Below are 20,421 nucleotides of genomic sequence, written 5' to 3'. Positions count from 1 at the left end.
CTAGATATGAAAATAATTTACTTCACTTTGTCAGTGGATTGATTTATTAAATGAATGACACTAGGTAATGAATTATTTTGTAACGTGGACAATGACTTTCCAATTTATCTCTATGTTGAGCTATGTTTTTATATACTCTATTGGGTTTCCTTAAATCTAGAAGAGAGTTCCTGTAGGAAAGAGGTCCTCAGTGACAATTGATTTACACACTGTTTTCTTATATTCAGAGTTGATGACTTTTCAGAAAGAACAGTTACTTCATCACTTACGTCTGAAGGAAATGAAGGTGACTTTGGAGACAGAGTTTCACTGCCAGATGAACCAACACAGGCAAGTACCAGTGAAAGTAAATATCGCGTAAGTCACTTTAGTGGAAGTCGTGAGCCATCTTCAGATGGTACGAGCTCGTCTTTGTCACTGTTCCATTCAGAAGTACAGGAAATTTTTCCAAGGTGCAGAGGGTATCCTGAAAACGAACATGAAACAATACAGTTTTCATCTAAGAAATTATTTTCCATAATGAAAGCCAACGAAAATAAAAATTTGATGTTTTCTTCTGACTTCAACGTTTCAAGAATTTCTAGAATCATTATAGAAAGTGAAGATCTAGATGTGGCACCATGCCCTCCTGCCCATTTATTTCTTTCGAGAGACCAAGTTAGACTTCTGGAAGAAAATGTGAGAAATCAAATTCCTTTAAAATCCAAAACGACTTTAGAGAGTAAAACTACCTGTCTGTACTCAAGGTCTCAAGAGCCCTTGATTCAGGATCAGCATTCTGTTAGAATGGACATTTCTGCCGAAGCACAAGGTTCTTTTCCGGGACAAAGCGCTCTTCCAAATCAAGATTTTTCTGAAGCCCAATTTACTGGTCAAGCCCAACAACGTGTTAACAACCAGGAATCAATCAACAGCCAGCCTGATATCAAGGCCAGATACATTGCTCTGCCTCACGATCTGATGCGGAAACCACTTTCCAGCGGCACACAAGACTCCTTCCAGACCCAGGATAGGGACAGGAGCCAACATTTGGTCCTAGTCCCACATTCTGTTGAGATTCAAGATTCAATCAAGGACCTAGAGTCTGATACAAAACACTCAGAAGAGGCCCAATATTCTGTTTGGTTTGAAGATTCAAACAAGATTCAATATTCAATCCCAGGGCAAAATAATATTTTTAATAATGCCAGACATCTAGTTTTAACTCTAAGCCCAAATTCAGTTGCTAAAGTGATGCCACAACTAAAGAGTGTAAAGACAAAGGGCCAGAAACAAACTGTTAGCTCAAACTTAAACCAGTATCCTGCATATGGCTCAGTGCCTCTTTCACCTACCATGACCAGGCAGAAAGAGAGAAGAAAAACATTACACAGTAAAAGTAAATTTAGTCTCAAAGTTCCACCTCAAAAGTCAAAGAAAACACCAACTTCACGGGTATCTCAAATCACAGTATGTCACACTTCAGAATGTAACAAGTTAAGACACAGGTATAAAACCAAGAAGAAAGAGTTACATCAAAGAAAAGGTATATCAGGTATAGCGTTGTGTCTTATTTATGCTTTCAAGCTTGTTCCTCCTTATGTTAGGAAGTATTCCAGGAAAAGACTAGCGAAATTTATGCCAGGTTTAACAGGATGTAGACATTTTCTGCTGAAGCAAAATAAGTCACTGTATGCAGAGAAAGTCAACTATGCAGGGCCTGTTGAGAAAAGAGGAACCTCAGGGAGTACTCAAAACGAAAAGCATCATGGCAGAGACAGTAAAGAACTAAAAAACATTTCACCAAAAATTCCACCTCAGCTAGAAGAGTCTTTCATGGTCAATACTTCTACACAAAAAGCACCTCGTTCTTCATTAATAGAAACAAACTGGAAGAATAAAGAGTCTCTTAAAGACCCAATTTTACAAGCAAAGGAAACGCATATTGCAGAGTTTTGTGCCCCAAATACTGAAAAAACATCTGACCTGCATATTGCAAAGCATGAGACACCTTTAGAAGAAGCTATATCATCACCTTTGCAGAAATTTGATTCCTCTCCCAAAATGGAGTCGGACAGAAGAAAGAAAACACGGGAGGACCTAAAAAGTACAGAGAATTCACATCTTCTACTTACAAGTGGAGAGAAGTTACCAACTAGTACGTCAGAAATGCAAAGGTGCTTTCCAAAGGGAAATACCCAAGAAAAAGAAGATTTTCTTGAAATTGTTCTGGAGTCTTCAGATGTCAACTTGCTCATTTCACTAGGAACCAAAAAGCATAAAAGCAATGAACGATCAGCAGGTGTAGAAATTCAAGAGAGTCCAGGAGGTGTAATTGGGAGGGAAAAGAAACCATTAATGGTTAATGTTACAGAAGATGGTGACCTAAACGAAGGTGAGGAACTCGAATGCAACACTAGGAGCAGCATAAACAATAGGCAAGATGAAAGGATATCTGATGCCTTTCACGACGCTACTCACACTGCCCTTTCTGGACCGCCTCACGTGGAAACACAGAGCGGATTAGAAACCAAGACAGATGCATCAAGAATAGCGCTTAGTCATTCAGCGGTAAAGCAAGACGGATTACCAGATGACAAGAAACCATGGAGTGCCGAGTACATTGAGAAGAGACGTATATTTAAAAAACCACAGGAACACGACAGAGAGGAGGAACGACAGGCTCTAGAAGAAGCAGATGCGCAGCTGACACCAGGTTTCAGGTTCAGTCTACGACTAAAGCGGAAGCCCAAGTACGTCAGATTTGAAATAGGACAGAGCTGTTCAGAAAGTAGAACAGCTCATAACGAAGAGCTAGAGGTACAACCACACACTCTTTCTCCAGAAACGACTGTGGGGGCTGGCCCATGCCCCACAGTGGATCCATTTCAGGTTGAGAAGGTGAAGCAAAGCACAGACAGACCGGCAGGCAGGGAAACTGCAGGTCCAGTGCATCCTCTCACAGTGTCAGAGAGCTTGCCAGTTTTAACTGAAACAACAGAACATGGTGTTGCATTGTGTGGAAGCCCCGGAAAGCCCCTGGATGATCCAACTGCAGAAGAAAAGGAAGACTTCAAAAGAGGTTTACCTGAAGTTGCCCTGGGGTCTTTCCATAGGCGTATGCTTCCTTTATCAAATGTGAAAAGGCAGAGAATCAGAAAAAAGTTACCAGAAACCAAAAGTGTACTCTGTCTCAACTGTGTAATTATGAAAGTAAAGACACCACCAGTACCTCGTAGAAGAAGATTGAGAGGTGATTTCAAAATCATGATTAAACAAACACTGCAAGATAAAACTGTGGCAGATATGTTTCTGGATGTTATTGACCCTCACGTGTCTATTTTGCCTCATATTAGAACACACAGCAGATTAAATGCAGAGAATCACAGTCATACCAAGCTAAAACAAGAGATACCAGAAGTTGAAAGAGAAGAAAAGTATTCAGATACCATTACTAAAGGAAGTGACTCTGGAGACACAAGAGAAGTAGCTAAATTGCAACATGAAGTGAGTGGGGACAAAGCTTCACCAGAAGCAGTCCTTGAGGACTGCTGGAACCTCAGATTGGATGCATATCCAGAGAAAGAGCTTAAAACAAAGACAGTAATGCAACAACCAATCACATTTGCAGAAATTATGATGGAGTCTGTTTACTCGGCCATAACAGATTCATTCCTTGCTGAGAATATGAAGAAAATCCTGACCACACAAACAGATTTAAGATGCACTGCAGATTCTGAGATGCCTCCTCCAGCATCAGAAAAATCACTGACTGGAGACCCTTTAACAACAAGAGAAAGTGATGTTCCAGATTATGGAAGTGATACAAGGGAAATGGTTTGTCCTTTTGCAGAAACAAAGGCAGAATTACCCAAAGATTTACCAGAAAATTTCCCAGAGACTTTTAATTGCCACATGCCTGTTTTACCTCATTCTAAAGTGAAGAAAAATAGAGTAGGATTCTCATACCTAGAACGTAGAGTGAAGTCCAAGTCTGTACACATGAAGGCATTGAAGCCATCAATTTCACAAATATGTAATATCACAGGTCATAGAAAGAAACTGGAATCTGACTTTAAGGCCAAGTTTGAAAAGGTCAACCAAGCTAATGGGCTGGTTTATGAATTTCTAAACACCTTTTACTCTCCTGCGTACAGCAGGTTACAAGGAGAGACAAACAGCTTCTGCCATGCTCAGGTAAAGCTCCAGGGACTAGCAGGTGAGGGGAGACCACGGTATGTTGACTTCTTGGATAAGAGTAGTGCATTCTGTGACAGAGAAGAAAAAGTACAAGATGGGGAGGAAGAGGAGCAAAAAACGTTGCTAGTAACTGCTCCGAAGCATAACCGGTACCTCTGGATCAATGGGTATCAAGGGAAAGAGACCCACCTTGCTGAACCAGACCCAGCGCTGGACCGTTTAACACAGGAACAAGATATACAGCACCGAACATGCTTTACACAAACTGCTTTGCAGACTGGCCTCCAGATGGGTCCTCGAGAAGCTAAGGAACTCCAGAAGATCAACAAACCAGAAGACGACATAACAGCCCCTACGGGTCTGGAGATTCCAGCTCCCAAGGCAGGGAACTCATCACTTGATAAACTTCTGAACACTGCAGCGGAGTGTGGCCTACCGTCCAGTGGAAACCTTAAAACGGTACTAGATTCTTATTTTGTGGGGAAAAATTCAGAGTTACCAGAAAATTTGCAAGCGACCTTCCCACAGTTTTCTGATTCTGTTGACCCCTTTGTTTCTAAATCTAAAAGAAAGAAAAACATATTAAAATTAGCAAGGAAGCGAAAAACAGTGACTCACAGGTATGGAACTGTGAGAGAACAAAAGGCATCGATTTTGCAGACGCTCAACGGTAGGCAGAGCAAGGCACTGCCGTGCAATTTAAAAACAAAGACGAAGGATCCACAGCAAAATGACAATAGAGCAGGTGCATTTGGGGGTATCATTCACTTCAAGGTGCCCACTTTGCCCAACATCAAAATGAGTATTGGATTAAATGTGGAGACAGATATGCAAACGGTAACAAGACTTAGTCATTTGCAGCTAGTGCAAGGGAGCTCGCCAAATGGAAGAAAAATATGTTGCCCAGATTCTATCAATACGAGTAGTTTATCTCACAGTGTGAAAGATGGGGAGCGGAGGTCAGGGAAACAAGATTTACCAGCTCCAGAGACTGGCCAAGGCCTCGTATTCCATGTACATCAGAAGAGGGATCATGACCTTGTCCACTCAGATGAGGAACCGAAACAACCAGGAAGTATAAACATTCAGGTACAACCACAAACGCATCCTGCACAGACTATTTTAAGCTCTGCTTCATGCCCTACATCGGATCAGCTTCGAATTAGACAGCTCGAGAGCTATGCTAGGTTTCCACCTCCAATGTCAGGAGAAGCAAACTTTGATGAACAAATATTTTCTGCACGAGAACGTGGTGTTCCATCTGATGCAAACCATCGAAAGGAACAAGCTGATGGTATTGAAAAGAAGGAGACAGTGACTTTAGATTTCTGCCTGGCTTCTTTATCTATATCCAAAAGCAAGAGAAGCTTCAAACAATATTCAGACGTGAAAACCTTAATGAAGCCCAAATGTGGAATTTTAAAAGCAAAGAAGCCATCAATTTCAAACGTGCTCAATATCAAGGGTGGTGCCAGCCCAAATCACAGAAAAGAATTGGGATATAACTTAACAACCAAAATGAAAGAGGTGGATCAAGGTGAAAAAATGGCAGATGACAGGTACTCCCTCACGTCTGTTATACCTGCCATTAATAGGTGTAGCAAGAGAGAGAGGGAAAAAGACATGTTCGGAGAAAAAAGACTCAGTTCTAAACAAGTAAAGCGAGAGAGATCACCACAGGAAGGTAATATGCCTCCGGATGACACCAAAGAAACCAATCTTCAAGATGAAGAGGAAGAAGAAGGTGAACAGGAGATGTTGTTAAAGATAATTCCACAGAACAGCCAGCATTTCATCTTCTGTTCAGGCCAGAGGAAGGAGCTTGACCTTCACAAATGGGGAAACAAAGGACGTGGGAAAATTCTGTTTGTTACAGGACAAGACGTCCCACGACGAACACAGCTTCCAGATCCAACCCAGGCAGAGAAGCCAGAGAGAAGCCAGCAGACACTAAATGGCACGGTGTGGTCAGCAAATTCAACCCTGCCCTTTCTAAAGTCAAAGGAATCACTGACTGGTCCAGTTTTAATTGATACAACGAAATGTGATGTCCCAAGTAATGGGAGATGTACGGGGGACCTGTACGATCATGGTAAAGAGGAAAAGGCAGAGTTTAAAGAAGATGTACAAGCAACTGTCCTGGGGTCTTTGGATGCCTCCACACCTGACCTATTTGAATCTAAGAGGCAGAGAAAGATGCTTACATGTAGAGCCTTAAAAAGTAAAATGAGTCCCAAATGTGTTATTATGAAGACAAGGAAGGCACCAATTTCACAGATATTTAATATCCCTGGGAATGGTTATCTAAAAGCCCTACATCCAAAAACCCTGAAATCACAGATTGTTGACTTTTTAATTCAGAGAAAATACTCTGGGGTCCTGGAAGATCTTACTGCAGAGAGAAAGGAAGGAGTAGCCCAAGAATTACCAGCAGCAATTCCGCAGGTTTTGGATTTATCCACACTTGCTTTACCTGTGTCGAGAAGAAAGAGAAACAACTCAAAACTTACAGACAAGAGAAATAAAATGAGTCCCAAATGTGTAACTTTGAAGGCAAAGAAGACACCGATTTCAAAGACACTTAGCATCACAAAACGTGGTACACCGAGCCATGGTAGGCAATCTGAATGCAACTTCAAAACCGTGAGGAGACAAGGTCAGTCTGTGGCAGCTGTCATCCTGAATGCCTTTTCCTCTCCCGTGGCGGTTTCACTGGACATGAAAGTGCATAACAGAAGCAAAGTAGAGACAGACATGCCGTGGAAGATGCGGTTCAGTTATGAGCTGCAACACCGAGGGCAGTGGCCAGATGGAGAAAGAGCCTCGTGTCCCTATTCCAGGGGCGAGAAGGGCAGGGCCGCAAAGGTCAGGAAGGAAGTCAAAGACCTCGGTGGAGAAGCAGCGCCACGGAATTCCCAACACCTCACTTTTCATGCTCCTAACATGAAGGAGCCTCGCTTTGTGAGATCAGATCTAAAATGGAAGTATTCAGCAAGGGGAAAAGTCCCAGAATCGCTTACCATAGCTCAGGAGCCGCAGCAACACACACTTTTCACACAAAGTGTATCGCATTCTGTGTCTTGCTCTGTTTTGAATTCACTTCCATTTGAGAAGCTACCAAAAAGCACAAAAACACAGAGTCCAAAGATTGTATCTCCAATGACAGGGCAATCACTTAGTGAATCTTTGATTGTTAAAGCACGGACTGATATCCTATCTGAAAGAGGCCCTACAAAGGAACTTGCTGGTTCTATTCCAGAGGAAAAAATAGGGTTACCAAGGGATTTACGAGTGAGAACCGTGCAGTCTTTTGGTATCTACATGCCAGCGTCACCTAAAATTGAAGGGTTGAGAAATGTAGCACTAATCCCTAAGTCTAGAACTGGGAAAGCCCAGGCGGCATCGATTTTAAAGACAACGAATATCACTAGGTCTGGTGCCCCCAGCCATGGCAAGGAACAGGTCTGCACCTTGGATGACACGGCCAAAGAAATATCTCAAGGTATGTCAAGTATGTTTATGAATACCTTTGTTTCACCTACGCCTGTTTCACCTGCCATCAAAACACTCAAAAAACTGAAAGCAGAGAAAGGCCCGTTAAGTAAAAAAGTCAATATTATACAGTTAAAACAAGAGGAAGGGGAAAGAGTGTGTAAATATACCTCTAATAAATGGAGCACCTCCAGCAGCACACCAGAATCAAGATGGCAAAATGAAAAAGAAAAAAAGGGCAAGGAAGTTTTATTCGAAGCAGGTCTACAGTTCCTGAATAGGACCGGAAGTAGGAAAGATCAAAATATGCTTATTACAGAGCAAGAAGCATGGCAACAAGCACTAATTTTGGAAAATACGTTGGAGTCTACTTGTTCTCCTCTGATAATTCCATTTCAAACTGAAGAGCTGAAAAAGAATATCCTACCACAAACAGACATGCTGCATAGAATAAGTGAAAAGAGTTCACGTCTAAGAAGAGGGAAAGCAGTGTTTGATGGTCTTTTAATTGATGAGGCAGTGTATAGGACTACATCTGATCAGAGCCCCACAAAGAAGCTGGGTGTTCCCAGTGCAGCTTCCCTACAACTTGAAGAAGAAGAGGAAGACATAAAAACTCAAAAAATAACAAAATACACACTTGATCAAAATATCCCACCTCCCAAGTCAGGGATCTCAGTGCTTGGAGATCCATATAATGAAAGCTCTAGAAGGAAAGTGGGTGGTCGTATGGCCAAGAAACATAAAGAGTTGCCAAGAGATTTACTAACAATATCCATGATGTCTGTTTTACCTGAATCTAAAAGGCAGGAAAAGGCATTAAAATTTCCAGGAAGGAAAGATCTTATGCATCCCAAATGTATAACAATGAAGGCAAAGAAGCTTCTTTTTTCACAGGTACTTAATATCACTGAGGATGGTCATCTGTACGGTAGAAAGAAACAGGAAGGCCATTTAAAGTCTATGATAAAGGACATGCAACAAAACAGAAGTACAGGTGAGGCGTTTGTATCTCCCACACCTGTTTCTACTGATAACAAAATAGATGTTGAAATTGATAGCACACCAAAAACAGGGACAGGTCGACCAAGGGTGAAAATACACAACCATACCTATCCAGAGCTAGAGAAATCACCAAGCGATGGGGAAGCATGGGAGGCCACTTTGACTGATACACAAAGCAGATCCAGCAACACAGGTAAAATGAATGTGCCACATAGAAAGGAAGAGGAAAATATCCCAGAAATGTTAGCAGAATCAGTTCTGCACTATAGTCGACACTTCCATCTCAGTTCCCATCGTATGAAAAATCTTGGCCCCTGCAAACCCAAATCTAAACTGAGTAGTTCAGAAGGCAGAAGGACTTGGAATTTGTCTTGTGCCATGCAAAATACGAGGCAAGAAGAACACGTTAGAGAAACTGTTTTAGAGACTGTTTCTAGAAACGTGATGAATTTTATTCGAGTACAGACACTGAAGAAATGTCTTCATACTCAAGAGGGAGTACAACATATGGTAGGTCTAAAGACCCCATTTCCAGAAGCTAGAACATCAGAGACTGGTTCCATACGGTGTGATGGTCTCTGGGATGGAAATCCGAGGAGGAAATGGGATTGTCCTGTTTCCAAGAAAGAGACATGGGATCAAAGTGACTTAGTAAGAACTGTCTTAAAGCCTTTAGATTTCTCCAGCCTTGATTCGTCTGAACCCAAAAGCCAGAGTGACACATTAGAGGTTGCAGACAAGAAAAATACAATGAGTCCCAAGCAGGTAATTCTGGAGGCAGAGAAACCATCAATTTTACAGGTGCTTAATAGCACAAGGTGTCTTATAGGAATCCATAGGAAAAAAACCCACAAAGTTAAGTACAAGATAAGAGAGAGGCAATGGAATGAAAGTGTGAGAGAGACATTACTCCTCACCACTGAGGGGGCTAAGATTCCAACGCCCAAGTTAGTGATTGATCAAGCCTCATTCGGTACAGCAGCGGAGGACACTCTGTATAATGACAGAGCACGTCACCAAAACCTGGGTGGCCTTGTTACAGAGAGAAAGGCAGTGTCGGAGGAAAACTTAGCCACAACTCTCTTGGGGCCTTTAGATTTATTCACGCCTGTTTTATCTGACTCTGAAAGCCAGATAAACACAGCACAAGAGAAAACCATACTGAAACCCAGATGTTTAGCTCTGAAGAAAAAGGAGCCACTCATTTCACAGATACTTAAAATCAATAGGCAGTTTGCCACAAAGCAGAGGACAACACTTAGATCCAATTTAAAAACCAAAAGGAAAGAGATTTGGCGAGGGAAAAATGTGGCTGTTATGTTTACAAATGCCATTTACTTCACGTTGGATACCTCTGACATTAAAAGGCAAAGCAGATTCAAAACAGAGATAGACAGAATAGCAAGATTTAGTCCTGTACAACCAACACACGTGGAGTTGCCAGTTGAAAGCCGAGTGATTTTACAATCAGTTAATGCCACAGGTCATGCTGCTTTAAGCATCAGTAAGGAACAGGAACAGGAACAGGAGATGGGCATTGAGAGAGAGAAAACTGTGTTAAATGCAGACCTAAAATCTACAGATGCTTCTACGTCTATTCCACCGCACATAAAAATGGAGCAGTCACCTAGTACCTGGGGTAACTATGAAGAATCTTCTGAAAAGAGAAATGCCCCGAACAAAGCAAAAGTGACAGAGGAAGACGAGTATGCCCAACAGGTCTTGTTTGGAACACCTCCACAAAATACCCGGCCATTTGAGTTTCTACAAACGAGACAGCAAGAACCATGTGTCTCCGGAACCATCCAGAATTCTGCTTATGCTTACAATCCTAAATATCCTAAAATCCTAAAACAGAAAGCTAATGCAGAAGCAGCAGGTGTGAAAAACACTACGCATACTGAACAGGTAAAATCGAAGGCAAAGAAACCACTTGTTTCCCTGATGTGTAACACAACAGGGTGTGAAACCCAAAGCAACGAAAAGGAAACAAGGTGTAACATCAAGAAACAGAAGCCGGGGTTCCAGCAAGGTGAAGCTGAGGTAGAGTTCGTTCTGAAAACTGTTTGTGACTCTAAGCCTATTCCACCTGAAACTCAAGCACTGATGGAAGCAGAAAGGGAGAAAGGCAAGGCACAAAGGCTGATACACATTCCCCCAGAGCCAAAGCTGGAGAAAGCGCTAAACGGAAGACAAATAGCACTTTCACAGTCCATTGCTAAGAGTGCTAAATCAAGAAACATTAAACCACTGAGACAATATATTAGAGCAAAGTACCAGACTGCTTCACCAGACGCTCTCCCACGGTGTAAATACCGATTCGTGATGAGCCAGCCACTGAGGAAGGGGCCTGACGATGTCAAGTTCACAGACTTGAAAAGAGAAGTATATCCTGATCGACATTCACAAAAGAGGGAAAGCAACTGCACTACGTCTGACATCTCAAGAATTAGATTACACACAAAACACAAATCCCTTATCACACCAGGAGGAAAGGGGGGAGATGGAGACGTGACCCAACATCCATTTCCAGATCCACAGTGCAGGGAAGTACCCAAGAAAACGGACATGTCCTTACGTTCAAAAGGACAGAATACGTTTCTTCCAGAGTTGGATGCTTCTCAGCAGAAGACTTGCAAGGAGCAGAAACTGCTGAAACAAGGAAGTATTTCGAGGACACACCTGGAGCATACTTGGTATCCCATTATGGAAACTCCTCATTTGGAAACTACAGTAAAGGTCTCTGAGGAAGGTATGCACATTGACAGAAAAAATATTTCACATCTGTTGGGAAGAGAAGGATTAAGAGAAACTGATATCTTACAAGGTTCAAAAGGACAGACATTTCTTGGTACAGATGTAGAGGCCCAGCGATATAGGTCTGCAGTGCAGAAAGGAGAAGTGAAACCAGATCACGCTCCTGAACGGATTCTGGATTCGTTATCTTGCCCCAGTGAGGAGCCTCTGCACGTAAAAGGGGCAAGAAATGCAACAGGGAAAGAAAATGTTAACATCCCTGTCGTTTCAAGTGTAAATCCGTGGAGAAAAGAGAAACCAAAGTTAATGGATATTCTGTCAAAATTGAATGGACAGAAAATAAAGTTTTCCAAAAACTGGAGGGCAAAGCAACAAAATAGTTCTAACCAGAAGAAAGAAAATCTGGAATCAGTTTCCTCTTGCATATTGCATCAACTCCATATTGGAAAGCGACAGAAAGAAGTCTCAGCCAAAGGAATCAGTCCAACAGGTTTGAGCCCAGTGGTAGAGAAAGCATCAAACAAAGCAGATATTCCAGTGGATCAACCTCCATGCTCAGAAGGAATTAATGTGCATATTAGAGGAAGAAAAGAACATCAACAAGAAAATACATGCAAGGCTCTTCCAACATCTGTTTCTCTTTCTATGATGAATATACTTCAGATTAAATCGTTAAGGGTAATGAAAGCATTAAAGGAAGTCGATAGTCCAACGTACCTCACTTCAGATACAGAAGGAATTGGCTTTCCTATTGCAGGAAGAGAAGAGCAACCAGAACGTATACGACGTATGTGTCGCAATCTTGCTTCTGACTCTTCGAGAGATCTATTTCCAAGTAAGATGCCGTACGAAAAGAAGGCATCGGAAGAAGTAGTTAGCACAGTGGATTACACTCCAAGTGCAGAAGGAACTGGTTCGCTTATCACAGGAAAGGGAGACCAGCAAGAGACACGTACTTACGAGGCTCTTCGAAAGTGTGCATCTCACTCCCAAGCAGGTCTACGTGAAACTGATACCCCAGCGCAAGAAGTAAAACTAGATGGCACAAATAGGATGAACTGTGAATATTCACCTCCACAGGCTAAGGAAGCATTAAAAGGAATGGGTGTTATTGTTGGATATATTCCAAAAAGTGAAGGAAGACAAAAGTTACCCAGGAGAGAACAAAGCCAGCAGCACCTGCTGACTCCCTCTGAGAATCTTCTGGAGCATACGTCTCACCCTCAAAACAATCCCTGGTTGCTGCCACATGTAACACCTCCGACAAAGGAAGCATTAGCAGAAGTAGGCAGTGTGTCAAGCAGGACAAAAGGATTAGACTTGATTTCTAAAGATCAACTAAATACCGGATGTGAGTATGGCCTGGAATGGACTGTACCCTCGATTCCTCCAAGGCAAACAACAAAACAAAGTACAAGACCGCCTCTAGAATCATTCACTAAAACTGTAAAATATCAGAATGTCTCATTGCCGAAAGGAGAGAAATCACTGGATGGGGCGCAGGTAATTGATTCAATATCAAATATTAGCTCCCCCAAGCTAAGAGTTAGAAAGAATGTGCAATTACGTAAAGTGTATCCAAAAAAGGTGCAAAAAGAGGTATGTCTACCTGGATTATTTTCACATTCTCTTTCTATCCATATGCCTCTTTTGCCTGAAAATAAAAGACAGAAGAATGACTTAAAGCAAGGAGTTAAGAAAGGCATAATACACCCCCAAAGAACTTTGGAGAAATTGGTATTTTCAAATATATTTAATACCACAGACGGTGGTAGCCCAGGCAATAGAACAGAACTGCAGTGGAGCATAAAAGAGAAAATGGTAAATATAAAACATAGAAAGGTCAAACCCGATTTGGTTTTGACAAATATATATGAGTTCATCCCTTCTTTACCTTACCTCAAATTGAATAAAAAGACAATTGATGAGATTATCTCAAATAATGAAAAAGGAATAAGACAACTTATATCACAGAAAAAGGAGGAAGGAAGAAAAGTCAATATGAAAGCAATAATGGATCCCAACGGTATCTTGAAAGCAAAGAAATCATCACTGTCACGTATACTCAATGAAAAGGAATTGCCAGGGCTGTTGACCATTATAAAACAAGAGAGCAACGTGCAGACAGGTAAAGGTAAATCAGGTGTGAAACTGACAAACCTGTTTACTTCCTTACCATCTCTATCACATCCTAATTTGAATCCAAGAACAAAAGGGGGAAGAGGTAAGTCAGGAACACCATGGAACTGCCTTCCGCCACTAAACCTCCAGGCATCATCAAATATCAGGAAAACATCATTTGCAGAGTCAATTAATAGAGACAGTTTAAGCAACATAATAGAATCAAAACAACGTTCGCCCCAGAAAAAGAAGGAAGATGGAGACAGTATAGTATATATGAAAGATATAAGGGGCTGCAGATGTGCTAAAAGAAAGAAAAAACTTTTTACACGTACACTGCATGGAAACGAACCACAGTGGAACAATAAAGAGCAAGAGAAAACGATGCAGGAAGATAAGAGTGATCTGGTTGTAGTTGAGAAGAAGCCCTGTGTTTCCGTTCCGCCTTCACCTCACCTGGAACGGGGTCCTGCAGTGAAAGAGGAGGCGTGCGTGCGAGGAGTGTCAGGGTTCTGCCCTCCACCATTGACCCTCCAGGGATTGTCAGATGCAGTGATAATATGTGGGGAGCCAACTGATGATATCTTAAGCAGCACAGAAAGATCAAAATGTATGTCACAGGAGAATGAAGATAAAGTGGAAATGGCTTTGGAAGAGATAAGGAATCCCAAAAGAATAGCTTTGGAGGCGAACCAGTCTCCAGTTGCACGGGAATTACAGTTGAACATCAAAAAGAAAGAGGAAAAGATGCAGGAAGATAAAGATGAACAGGTTGGGATTCAGAGAAAATCTTGTGTTTCCATCTCTTCTCCGCCTTACTGTGAAGTGGACACAAGAAGGACAGGAGAAGCAACCACGCTAAGAAAAACAAGATCCTCTTTTCTACAACCAAAACTCCAGGATTCTTCAGATGCAGGAAACATAGCTCATAAAAAGTCTGTTTATGGTGATAACTCAAACAATGTAAAAAAAGCCAAAGAACATATAATGCAGGAAGAAGAGGGAAGAGTAGAAAGGGTAAAAGTCCTACCTTTGGAGAAAAAGAAATCACCAAGTTCACAGGAAATCCAGTTGGACATCAAAGAACAAAAGAAAAAGATACAAAGAATTCAGGGTGAACCAAGTGTGATTTTGACATGTACTTCCATACCTGCTACTTCTTTTAAGTTGGATATAAGAATAAAAGAGGAAGGCTACAGAGCTGAAGTAACAAGGTACTCCCTTCCAGAGCCATCACACCAGAAATCATCAGATGTAGTGAGAAAAGAAAATAAAGAGTTCATCAAGGGTGATATCACAAGTGATGTACAAGCGGCAAACGAATATCTGCCCCAGAAAGGAGAGGATAGAGGAAAAATAGTAAATATGAAATATATAATGTACTCCAAAGAGACAACTTCCAAGGCAAAGGTATTACCACTTCCACATACACCCAATACCCCTGGCAGGTGCAGCCCCCAAATTAGAGAAGTACAGACAAACAGAAGAGAAGACTTGGGACACGTGCAGGAAAGAAGAAGTGAACTAGATGAGGTACTGACAGAACCTTGTCTGCCTCAATTTACATTAAGCAAAGTTATAGAAGGCAAGAAAGAGAAGCAAGGAGTAATAAAACCCGGCATTCCATCCTCATGGCACAGGGAATCGTCAAATGCAGAGAAATTAAAATACACACTGTCAGCTGTTAATGATATCCCAGGTGATTTGAAAAGAACAAAATACATGACACAGAAAGAAGAGGATGGAGCAAATATTTTTGTGAGACACCTAGTGCATCCCAAGTGCTTAGCTCTGAAAGCAAAGAAATCACCCCTTTTCCATACACTCCAAGCAAAGAAACTGCAAGTGAACATCAAAGAGCAAGTGAAAGGGGTGCAGGAAGGTAGAAGGGACACGGTCGTGCTCCTGAGCAAAATTTGTCCTTTCGTCACTTCTTCAGTTCATCTTAAATTTGACCCAACAACAGAAGAAGAAGGTGGTCCAGGAATCATAAGGAATTATGTGCCACCCCCCGAGCTCCAAGATTCATTGCCTTCAGTGCAGATAGCACGTCCGAAGTCAACTCATAGCCACAGAAAGAAAGGAAAACAACATCCACCACCGAAAGAAAAGGACAGAGTACAGACAGCAGCCATGAGCAGCTCAGTGCGTGCCAGTGGCACAGATTTCAAGGCAAAGACATCATCCCCTCCTTGTGTGTTCAGTGTTGCTGAGCACGGTGCTCTGAGTAGGAGAAAGGAACCATGGCCGAGCATTGAGGAGAGAGTAGAACAGGGGCAGGGAAGAACCGAAGACCTTGGTGTGGCTCCAACAAACACGCCTCCTTCCTCGCCGTCTCCATCTCACCGTAGATTGGATGCAGGAACCAAAGGAGACGAAGACTTGCCTGCAGTTGCAGGATTCGCTCCTTCACCGTTTCAGCTCCCTGAGTCATCAGGTGCAGGGAAAATCAGATATGCAGATTCCAGTCAAGGTATTAGCTCATGTAATGGAATCATTAAAACTAACGGACATATGCCATGTAGAGAGACAAAGGTCAGAGTAAAAACAAAAGACAAGAAAGATAGGATATACCCCCAAAAAATAACTTTGGAAGCCCATACATCCCCGCTTACACATCTACTCAGTAGAAAGAGACTACCTTTGAATGACAAAGAGCAGGGGAAGGAAGTGCAGGCCCTCAAAGGTGAGCCAGAAATGGTTCCGAGGGAAACGCGTGCCTCCTTACGTGCTGCATCTTACCTGAAGTGGGACGCTAGCAGGACTGAAAAGGAAGACACAGAAAGAATAACACGATCCTGTTTTTCACCACTGACGATTTGTGATCCATTCAATCCAAGCAAAAAAGCAGATGCTAAGTCATTTGATGGTTATTTGTTAAAAGACGAAGATAGACTCAAAACAAGTATTGAAGACAAAGTGCCCCCAAGTGAAAAAGCAGATACTAGGTCATGTGATGGTTGTATGTTAAAAGAGGAAGTTAGACTCAAAACAGATACTCAAGACAAAGTGCTCCTGATACCTGTGCATCAGAACGCAAAGGAATTACCACTTTCACATATACGTGATACCAAAGAGTTGAAGTGGAAAATTAAAGCGCGAAAGAGAAAGGTACAGAGGGAGGACAGTAAACTAGTCACAAAACTGAAAACCATCTATACTTCTTTAGTGGCTCTACCATATCTTAAATCTGATATAATAGAAGGAGAGGGGTACATGATAATAATTACAAAATTGCCTCTCCCACAAGCACAGTCCAAGGAATCATCAGAATATGCTGAAACCAATGAGGGACAACTTTCAAAAGATGTAAAAAAGTTAAAAGAACACGTGCTACACAAAGACGAGAAGGAGAGAGAGAGATATGTGGATATGAAGAGTAGAGTGGACCACGATAATATGGATTTCAAAGCAAAGGAATCACCTGTTTTACTTACATACGATCTAAGTGACCTTCAGGGGAAAACTAAAGGGCAAGAAGGGAAGGTTCAGGAAGATAAACGGGAGCCGGGTGATGCAATACTGACCGAGACTTGCACTTCTAAATCTTCTCCTCTTCACCTTGACAAAAGCCCCAGCATCAGAGAAGAGGGCATGCCAACGTTATCAAGACCCTCTTTTCCCCCAGTAAACTTCCAGAAATCTTCAGGTTCTGAGGACGTGGTACATGCAGAGCCAATGGCTAGTGATACTATCATCAGTCCCCCAAAAGAAAAACAACATTTGCCCCAGAACAAGGAAGAGGATGGAGTAGAAAGAGGAAACCTCGTGTCCCCCAAACATCACGAAAAGGAGATGCAGGAAAGTAAAGATGGACCAGGTATGGTTCTGACCAAATCTTCTACTTCATCACCATCTCTCCCTGCCCTCAAATTGGATAAAGAAGTACAAGTCAATGATGAAATGCTAGCACTTGAAAGGTCTATTTTGCCGAGAATATCATGTGCAGGGCAAATAGTACATACATATTCAATTAGTGGGGATACCATGAAAGATGTTCAAAGCGAGGAACGGCCTGTGCCCGAGAAAGAAGAGAGGGAAAGAGAACAAGCGGTAGATAGGAGAGGTGCGACGCACACCGAAGATACGTCTTGGGAGTCCAAGAAGCCACCTTCCTCACACGTGCTCCACAGAACAGAATTACATGTGAACATTGGAGGGGTAGAGCAGAAGAAGCAGGAAAGTCAAGGTAAACCAGCCAGTACGGTGGTAAGAAACATTTATGTTTCCAAACCTCCAGCTGAGCTGGAATTGGATCAAGGTACACAAGTAGATGAAGGAAGGCTTGGAATTAAAAAACCCTCTCTACTTTCACGAATGCTTTCAGCATTATCAGATGCAAAGAAGAGACCAGCTACGAAGGGAATTGGTAGTGATGTAAGCAAAAGAAAACAACGTATGTCAGAGGAAGAAAAAAAGTATGATGTGCAAGAAGGAGATATGAGGCTCAGGACAGATCACGAAGAGGCAACGATTTCACCAATACCACATGTCCTTAGTACAGAGGAATTTGTGTTGAATGTCACTACAGGGCCAGGGGAAAAAGTGCACAAAGGTAAAGATGAACCATGCACGGTTCTGACAAGAACTTTTCCTTCCATCCCATCAGCACCTCTTTATCCAGAGTCAGGGAGCAAAACAGACATAGACGCACCAGGAATCATGGGATCCTCTCGTCCACAGCAGAATCCCCAGGAATCATCAGATACCCAGAAAACAGCAATTGGAGAGTCAGCTGCTGGTAAGAGTGAAATTGTTAAAAATGCAGAACACTCGGTGCCAGAAGACACCATGCAACAGTGGACCTCAAACTTCATGATCAATGTACAGCGAAGGAAAGAACCTCCAGGAGTCAAATCTGAAGGAGATTTGAGTCGGTTACTTTCACATTCACAGCATGAGGACTTTTATTTCACAGGATTTGATACCATTACGAGTGGGGAAAGGCCGGAATCTTTCTTTTCAGGGCCAGAGGCTCAGCGAGAAAAATACAAACCAGAAACTTTTACTATGGTTCTTTCCTTCCCCATGATGGATCGAACTAAAATCGAAAATCTGAAGAAAGAAACGGAAATAGTGAATAACTTAAACCATAAAATAAGTCCTCAGGTTTTAGTTTCACTTCCAAGGAAACTATCCAAGGACACATATGCCACACTTGGCTCCCCTGTCAGTTCAGAAGGATTTTCTGCCTCAGAGCAAGGTTGCCAACAAGAAACTTTATCAAAAGCATCTCTAGGATCTGCAGAGTCATGTAAATTTGATAGGCCAGAGGAAGACAGACGAAATAATGAAAAAATAAGTGAAATGTCTTCTCCCAAAGTGTTAGCACCACAGACAAAGGAATCACTTGAGAAAATGAATATCACAGAGTCAAATGACCCCCAAAATATAGAAAAAGAAGTTGTCGTGAAAAAGCAAGTGTTGGTGCAGTCTGGGAGTGGACAGAAGACCAGGGTGGATTCTAGCCTTTCTCTGAAGATTCCACTTCAAAATGGAAAGCAGAAGACACCACTGGAAATAGATATGCACAAGCAAACTACAGTGTACCCCGGAATACAAATACTACCAGGAATACACATGGATATTACAGAGTTTGATGCCCAAAGAGGGAACAGGGAGCAGACATCGCTTGTTCCAGAACAAGAGGAACACAGTCTAGAATCACTTCAGAAGTCTATTTCCTCCTGCTGGACTTTTGCACTTCAATCTGGAGATCTGGAGGAAAAAAAAGAAACTGACACAAGCTCTACTAGAAATCTGGTGCAAAAAAGGTTACAAATAAAAGAAGAGATATTAAAAATAGACACAAATATAGCTGTCCATCTGGAAGAGGACAAAATAGAAATGCACAAACACACCGTTGTTAATCTGGAGGAGGAGACAATAAAAGTGGACACAAGCAATACAGTAAACCTGGACCCTGCATCTCTAAAGGCAGAGGAACCTCAAATTAAGACTCAGGTAGTCACTCATATGGCAAACAGCTGCCTAATCAAGCAAAAACATGAAAAGGAACGAGAAGTGTCTGGTGCAAAACAAAACGTTCAGCTACAAAAAATGTTTCAAAAACATGTTCTGGATTCATTTTATGCCTATATTCCTCTTCCTCCCACAGTTGGAGGCCAGAAAGGCAGATTAACAATAGCAGACTTGAAAAGAGAATTGAGCCCCAAATATTTAAAGATGAAAACCCCAAAGCATCCAGTTCTACAGATTCTAGACAACACGGGACACGGTACTCCTAGCAATCGAAAGAAATTAGAGTATAACTTTAACAAACCAAAGAACATAGCTGTGTGGACAGAAGATGCCGCAGGAATATTTGTCAGAAGCCTTTCTATTTCCATGGTGAGTCCGTCTCAGACTAAAGAAACAGTAAAATCTGAGACAAACCTAGAAAGAGCAAAGAGAACCCGACTTGCGAAATTCCAGAAGTCACCAAACACTAGTGAAACTGTGCAGAGGGGCAGCTCAAGCGCTGTGAAAGGAGGGGAGCAGAATGTTACAGAGACAGATCCACGGCATTCCCAGCCCTTCGTGGTGGATGAACAGCAAATGCGCAAACGTCCTAGTGTCACATCAGAAGCAAAGCTTAGCAGTCAAATATATAAAAATGTAGCTCCACAAACAAAAGAAAGTGTTGTTCCAGGCGATCACGTCTCCAGGATAGTAAAAGAACCTGACTTGCTTATGATCAAGCAAGAGAAGGCACCAAAACCCATTCAGACGCCTCCAGAGTGTCCGTTCGTGTCTGAAGACCCAAAGGGAAATGTGGAAACTCACAAGGAAAGTCCCCTGAATGTGAACAGTTTTGCTCCATGGGCAGAAGAACCACAAGATGAGACTCAACTATTTGAGACCCTG

At 42.1% G+C, this 20,421-nt stretch overlaps 1 protein-coding gene across 1 annotated transcript in view; it reads left to right on the top strand.

Annotated features, from left to right (window-relative positions):
* Positions 1–20,421, top strand: part of CCDC168 (coiled-coil domain containing 168) — a 30,336-nt gene that overhangs the window by 7,520 nt on the left and 2,395 nt on the right. The window contains exons 4-6 of the mRNA XM_067016444.1: positions 228–4,562; positions 5,154–6,320; positions 8,790–20,328. Coding sequence (XP_066872545.1) covers positions 228–4,562; positions 5,154–6,320; positions 8,790–20,328 — 17,041 coding nt within the window. The remainder of the gene's footprint in view (positions 1–227; positions 4,563–5,153; positions 6,321–8,789; positions 20,329–20,421) is intronic.

This window comes from Kogia breviceps, chromosome 16 (assembly GCF_026419965.1).
Source record: "Kogia breviceps isolate mKogBre1 chromosome 16, mKogBre1 haplotype 1, whole genome shotgun sequence".
Lineage (NCBI taxonomy): Eukaryota > Metazoa > Chordata > Mammalia > Artiodactyla > Physeteridae > Kogia > Kogia breviceps.
Note: the sequence above shows the minus strand (reverse complement) of the source record. Positions and strands in the feature narration are given on the sequence as shown.